This window comes from Gasterosteus aculeatus, chromosome 20 (assembly GCF_964276395.1).
Source record: "Gasterosteus aculeatus chromosome 20, fGasAcu3.hap1.1, whole genome shotgun sequence".
In the NCBI taxonomy this organism is placed as follows: Eukaryota; Metazoa; Chordata; class Actinopteri; order Perciformes; family Gasterosteidae; genus Gasterosteus; species Gasterosteus aculeatus.
Window position 1 is genome coordinate 19,836,717 of NC_135707.1, and position 7,245 is coordinate 19,843,961.

Sequence of the window (7,245 nt, forward strand, 5' to 3'; positions counted from 1 at the left end):
GGCGCTGTCATTCGCTCGCATGGCTTCTCTTACCACAGCTATGCCGATGACACCCAACTAATTCTCTCCTTCCCTCACTCGGACATCCAGGTGGCGGCTCGGATCTCTGCCTGTCTAACTGACATCTCTCAGTGGATGTCCGCCCACCATCTGAAAATCAACCCCGACAAGACTGAACTACTTCTCTTTCCCGGAAAAGATTCGCTTACCCAGGACCTGACAGTCAACTTTGGAAACTCCATACTATGCACCCATACATACCTACCTTGTGGGAGAACATAATTAGGATCCAGTTTGGACACAAATGTGTGATGGTGCATTTGTAATATTGTAATGACATACCTTGGCTGGGTGAAGCTCCAGTTTCCTCCGTATTCTCATGCAAGGCACGGTAATTCCTTAGCATGGATGAGGTGTTGTTATTGTAGGGGAAATATAGTGCCAGCATTTACATTCTATATTTTACCTATTTACAAGTAGATGAAAGAGATAAATATAACACGTGCTGACAATGCCCTCTACTCTTCCTTAAAATAATAATTGAATGTTTTACAATGCTTTTCTCTTGGAAATAAAATGTATCTGTCCAATCGAGAAGCTGCCCCAAAATCTGGCTTTGAGGTGGAACTAACATGGATGCAATCAGTGATAACTTAAGGCTTATTATTTTCAAAATAGTAACAAATCTGACAGCAATAAAACAGAAGTCATTTTTTTGGAATGAAGACCATATATCTTCTCATCCTTTGACCTCCTCGGCTTGAACATTCAATTCAGGATTGAAGTGTGATAAATAATGATGTAGGCTAATTATTCTTAATGGTTAATATAAAGAAACCAAAACTATCTTCACTAGAGGTATGTTTGGTTTTTAAATTAAATAAATATAACAAGATGAATACAACGGTGGTTGAAAATTAACCCTAAAAATCATATGAAATAAACACAATTAAATACATCTGTAATAACAGATAAATAACTTAAACACAGTTAAATAAAATTAAATCTATAGTTTAAATACACGTAGTCTGTCACCTACTGGTGGAGATGTGAACACATTTACCCCAAAAAGGCATTAACGGAGTATAGTTATAGTATAGGAGTTTTTTGGTTCTAAACGGCCGCACACAACCGTTTTTACCGCTTTTGGTTTCAAACGAAAAGCGAGAAAACAGTGTTTTTGTTTTATGTTTTTTACTATCAAACGGTACACCGGACCGGACCAAGCTCCCTTCCAGCCCGCTAGGTGGCAGTACCACGGTACAACACGTGTCCCACACAGTGGAAGAAGGGACCGGAAAGGGACCCTCTACCGGAAGATGGAAAATGGAGGCGGTAGTGTTCATTCTATCACTTGTGGACTGCTGTGCACTGATTTTCCTCTCGGTGTACTTTGTATCCTTTTCGGGATTGATTTTTTTCCCGTGGGCATTGAGCGTATTGTTCAAAGTGGCAAGTTGGCTGAAATTTCTTTGAACTTACTTTCTTTATGTTATTGCATGAACTAACTAACGTTAGCTAACCGGTTAGCCGCCTTGCTAATACTAACTACAGAGTCAGTGACAAGCTAGCATAAACTCTGAGTTAGGTGACAATTGCGCTGTTTTACCACCTGGATAACTGGTAACGTCAATAACCCCAAAGTTACATGAATTTTTTTAAATGAGTACTAACGTTAAATATAGCAAAACCAATCGCGTTTCTCCTCCATTGTTAGTGATAGTGCTGCTTATACGCCCCTAATACTTGACCATTGAACGTTACTTCACGTTGTGTTCAGGGCCATGAGCATTGACCTTGACATTCGAGCCTTTCGTGATCCACCTGTGTGTGTGTGTGTGTGTGTGTGTGTGTGTGTGTGTGTGTGTGTGTGTGTGTGTGTGTGTGTGTGTGTGTGTGTGTGTGTGTGTGTGTGAGAGAGAGAGAGCATTGGAGGACTATGTACGCGCGATCATGTTAGAGACAGAAATGCCATGCCGGCAGTACGGTGAATAGTTCTCAACACTTTGTGGCTCCTTGACTTTAAAGCTCAGATTATCACCCTGTCTGATCTAGAATGTGACTACATCAATGCTAGAGCCTGCTGCTCCAAGCTGAACAAAGTAAGTTTGGGATTTTTACTGTCTGACATTCATATATACATCCTTGATTCTACTCTTTTATTTAGGATAATTGCTGTTTCTTATAACGTTATATGTATTAAATGTAGATATAGACACAAGCAAAGTGCTAAATTTGTCTTTTTTGTGTTTGATGGTTTTTATGTTTAATATTTTGTTTCCAGTGGGTAATTCCAGAGATGGTTGGCCAGTGTCTTTCCACTATGCTGATGTTGGTCTCCATGCACTGGTTCACCTTCTTCCTCAATCTGCCTGTAGCAGCCTGGAACATTTATAGGTATGATCATATCGCAGTCAACGCAGCGTCTCCTTCATTTAGACCAATGACCTATGTATTGTGATATTACATTACATCACATGTCATTTAGCTGACGCTTTTGTCCAAAGCAACTTACAATAAGTGCATTCAACCACAGGGATACAAACTCAGAAGAGCAAGAAACAAGTGCAATTTCCTCAAATAAGCCAATTTACATTTTGCTTTAGATAAGTGTCGTTATAAATACAAATTAAGTGCTACAATTTGTTAGTCTTTAGTCGAAGTAGAGTCTGAAGAGGTGTGTCTTTAGTTTGCGGCGGAAGATGTGAAGGCTCTCTGTGGTCCTGATGTCTTCAGAGAGCTCGTTCCACCATTTCGGAGCAAGGACAGCAAAGAGTCGTGATCTAGTCGAGTGTTTTGCTCTCAGTGAGGGAGGAACGAGCAGTTTATCAGATGCAGAGCGGAGATGTTTCTGGTACTTCATACAGTGGATAAGGTAACTGACATCTGTGTTTCCCCTACCATTATTTATATATATATATATATATATACATACATGTATATATTAGGGCTGTCAAAATTGGTCAAAAATGAAGTTCGAATATTTTTTTTAAACAAACACACATATTCGAAAATCTGGTTGTTCATTAGGCACGCCAATAACTGGACAAATTAATACGAGACATAACTACTTGTATAGGTAATCTAGTTACGTTTAAACCTATTTAACAACATATTACCTACACAAAAAGGAAAAGACCGCAGACCTCTCGCTCGCTGTGCGGTTTAAATGAACGACAATAATAAAACAGATGCTGAGTGCTGATCAAGAGTTTTGTGCTAGCAATTTAAGGTCGCGATTCTTTTCCCAAATATGTCAGGCTTCATTCAGTGATTGAAACTGAGTTTTACAGTACCGACATTGAACGCTCCGAGCGAGCTGTGCTGTAAACACGGAACTTTTACCTGGCATAAAACGGCAAATAATCAAACCAGTCCATGAAGCTGTTGTAGCCTATTTTATTCATGCAATATAGTCAGTACTGGCGCGCGCCACCCGCAACGCAGACAGTCGCGCATCTGCCACTGTTTTTGTTTTTTTACATTTGAATATTAATTTTCCCATTCGAATAGTTGTTACTATTATATAATAGTTGTTTTTAACAACTATTCAAATAAATATACGAATATAGACTATTCGTTGACAGGCCTAATAAAATATTAATTCCAGTGGGAAATGTTTGTGTAATAGTAACAATATAGTAATTCGATTGAAAGAAATGCACAATATATACACAGTACAATACAACAGCAGAGCAGAACACATTAACTGAAATGGCGGCATGTACAGTTGGGTGGAATTGGAAGAAAATTAAACTAAAACCGTAGTGCAATGTAATTGATGCGCACGGCAGCTCCAACCCGACACGTGCGCGCATACAAGGACAAAGAGAGCGTGCGTACCACCCCCTGTTGGCTGGTCCAGTCGCCCCCACAAAGCTATAAACTTAGGGGAAACACTGGACATTCAGTTCTACAGATTTAATTATCAGGACATGTATCTAATGTTATATTTTGAATGTGTGAAGGTTGTCTTCAGTGGGTGATAACACACAGGTGGTGCATTCAGGCTCCTGACATAACTCTTCTGGTCCCTGCAGATATGTGAAGGTTCCACTAGGAAACATGGGCGTGTTTGACCCCACTGAGATACACAACCGAGGTCAGCTCAAGTCCCACATGAAGGAGGCCATGATTAAACTGGGTTACCACCTGCTCTGCTTCTTTATTTATTTGTATAGGTGAGAGCAACAGCACCCACAAACACGCTGATGTTTAAGACTTTACAGCCTCAATAAGAGATGTGGCTGGACTTGGTAACTTTGTATTATCATGTATCTTTGCTTCTCCCTTTTGTCCAGTATGATCCTGGCTCTGATCAACGACTGATGCGCCCTGCACACGCCCACATTCAGGCGTCCAGGCTTTGCTGCCCCCTTCCCCCCTCCCCCCGGACCCCCTTCACACCCTGCTCCTAATCTGTATGCATCTACAGCAGAGAGAAGAAGTTTACTGTCACTCAGGTGTAACTGAACTGCAAACGGCTACGGCTTTTTCATTTAATACTGAGGTAGACATTTAACCATCTGGCACTTGAGTACCATCATAAAACATCTCTAAGCGCTGTGTGTTATTGTGAAGGGGAGAAGTTATGATGTATCTCTTCAACCTCTATATGCACTTCTATAACCTGTGTTTTTTTTTTATTAAGTAAAGACAATACTGACATATTTACTGTAAGAAAGATGAGCCTTTTTTACATTCAAGTGAGCAAGAAAGATTTCTAGGGCATAGAGAATCAAAACAGTAGTAAAAGCCCAACACTGAGAAATATTTCAGTGTCACTCTCAAGATAAGGTGGGAAACTTGCGCTCTTCCACCAAATAGTGTTTGAACTTGAAAACAAGAACTGGGACATTCTGTGTGCTATGAGGTGCTGATGAACATATGTACCTCCTTGGAGTTACTTTTTTTTTCTCCTTCTATTCCAACCATTCACCGAACTCCTGAGATGGCGGTGGTGAGAATCCAGATATTCCATCATACACGCAGCAACCATTCATCTGGCTCGAGCTTGATCTGACCTGCTGCTCATCCGTGTGCGCGTGCATGTTGCTAAGGTCCCCAGAGTTCAGCCATGTCATTTAACATGGAGCTGTTTCTTATAGGCCATGACAGAGCTCTCCTATTACCATTTCAGTCTTCATCTTTTCCTGTATTCATAGTTGTGCCTTTTTCCTTATTTCTCCCCCAAAGATGGTAATCGTCTACTTCCGTTTGCCATTACCTTTGTTTTATGGCCCCTTTGTTTTACAGTAAGAGACACAGTTCCAAATTAATAATATTCAATAAATCAACACATTTATCATTTATTTTATCTCATGAGATAAAATAGGGAACCGCAAGAGCTGAATCTTCATCGAAGGTCCGTTGCTGTGAAGGACTTGTCCTGGCATCCTCTTCATCAGTTTGAATGTATACATTAATGGTCTCTTGCTGTCTAAGGCCCCTTCCTCCTCCTAAACTTCTTCAGTTCACATATTCGGTTAAAGTATTACCAGTTTACAAAACGAAATGCTGAAGTTGCAGCTCTATGATATTGTTTTAAAATAATAATAATAATATACTTTAACACTAAGCATCACATGGTGCATCGGTGGGCCTGTTGTGACTTCATGCAACCACCCACCACAGCTCAGCCCACGATGTCAGGTTCCTCTGCTCATTAGTCAGTACAGATTCTATGGGTGGCAGTTTGAATAGAACTATTGGAAGCGACCTCAGTCATGAACTCATTTACTGAATGTCCTTTGCAATAATAATAATAGCATGTGTCTCAGCGTGGTGTGGGACCTAAGATCAATAGGGTTATGTTTGATTCACATTCAACTCTTATGCAGTGTGCTGGGGGGGGTTTTTGGAGGGGGGAGGGGGTCATAAACAAAAATTAAAGACCAGTTGTGTGTCTGAAGCATGTCCACTTTTACTTCCTATGGCCTTACTTCCTATTGTTTGTTTCCTCTCAATGTATTATGAGAAGAAAACCGTCAAGCCAAGTCAAATATTTAGAGAATATGTTAGGTTTTTATAATCGCAAAGCAAAAACAAATGAACTTCAACACATTCAGGGTTCAAATGCTGCTTCCAAAACAGCAGCATGTCATAATAGTCTACAGACGTTTTAGATTGACTTTAGTTACTTTATCTTAACGTCAGGACAATCCTGTTTTATTTTTAGTCTCCAGGAAAGTGATGTCTGTGTTAACATAAACGTTCAGAAAACCATGACTGACAAACAATGTTGATTACACGGCGTTTGTCAGTGTACTTTTTTAAAGAACTGAAGTGTAAAAACTGTAAACACTTATATATATTACAAAAATATATCAAAGTTAGGCATCATCTGCTTAATGGAGAAAACTTCACTTTCTATTCACATATCCAAGATTTATCATTTGGAGTTTAGTTTAGAAATCACAAATTAGGCTCTGAGGTCGTTAATATCCAACGTCCTCTGTCCTCTCATCGGCACAGGAAAATCTCCCCCCTTAAAAACTTAACTGGCAAGAAAAAGGAAGAACCGTCAGGGAGAACTTGAGGAGGATCCCTTTATCAGGGTGTGATATGTCACGTATACGAACAAAAGAGGAAAGTCTAAAGCTTGGTCTTAAATGGGGTGACTATGCCCCCTCCCCCCGGGACTGAAAGTGGAAGCTAGTTACGAAGCAGAGGAGCTTGATAACTGAAGGCTCCCATCCTGCTTTTAAAGACTCTAGGAACAAGTAGCCCGGCATATATGGAGCTCACCTCTAGTAGGGCAGTATGGAATTATAAGCTCCGTAAAATAAGACGGTGCAGGGTCTGAAGGTTATGTCACATCGGAAGGTCACATGACACCTGTCACATGGCAGAGTTCCTTCTGGCAGCCATTTTGGATTTCTTTAATCTTTAGTCCAATTTGCTTGATTAGTTGTGGTTGAAATTTACTATTTTTCTAACTATTTTTTATCTTTTCAAGTTTAACTTGCCACAAATTCCTTACATTTTAGTCAAAGTGTTTTTGTTTATGATGTATATGTCAAATATCCTTTTTTGTTAAATGATATTGAATATTTCTGTAAAGCAAGTCTAGCCCTGGAAATGTGTTCATTGCATTCAAACTTGTTCCGTATAGAATTTAATCGGTTGACAGGTATTTGATCATTCTGCAAAGAGGAAAATAAAAACAGATTATATGTCTTGTCTTTTTTGTATGTTGATATCAATGATAGCATTTAATGTCATCTCTTTTTAGTCCTCATAAAA

At 39.7% G+C, this 7,245-nt stretch overlaps 1 protein-coding gene across 2 annotated transcripts; it reads left to right on the forward strand.

Annotated features, from left to right (window-relative positions):
* The first annotated feature begins 1,097 nt into the window (after positions 1-1,097).
* cnih4 (cornichon family member 4) lies at positions 1,098-7,184 on the forward strand. Of its 2 annotated transcripts, none has more exons than XM_040164571.2 (5): positions 1,098-1,395; positions 2,034-2,102; positions 2,285-2,397; positions 4,041-4,181; positions 4,302-7,184. In XM_040164571.2, exons 1-5 carry the CDS (start codon positions 1,327-1,329, stop codon positions 4,327-4,329), a joined length of 420 nt encoding a protein of 139 aa, XP_040020505.1. In that variant the 5' UTR covers positions 1,098-1,326; the 3' UTR covers positions 4,330-7,184. The 2 variants fall into 2 exon arrangements, with proteins under 2 accessions (XP_040020505.1, XP_040020504.1); XM_040164570.2 differs by having other exon boundaries at positions 1,292-1,395; positions 2,029-2,102.
* The last annotated feature ends 61 nt before the right edge of the window (positions 7,185-7,245 follow it).

What these genes read in the sequence shown, in the direction of transcription:
- cnih4 (XM_040164570.2), top strand. Translation starts at nt 1,320, where the DNA reads ATGGAAAATGGAGGCGGTAGTGTTCATTCTATCACTTGTGGACTGCTG. An exon ending in TTTTCCTCTCGGTGTACTTT is followed by an intron (nt 1,396 to 2,028) that starts GTATCCTTTTCG and finishes TTGACTTTAAAG; the next exon opens with CTCAGATTATCACCCTGTCT. An exon ending in GCAGCCTGGAACATTTATAG is followed by an intron (nt 2,398 to 4,040) that starts GTATGATCATAT and finishes TGGTCCCTGCAG; the next exon opens with ATATGTGAAGGTTCCACTAG.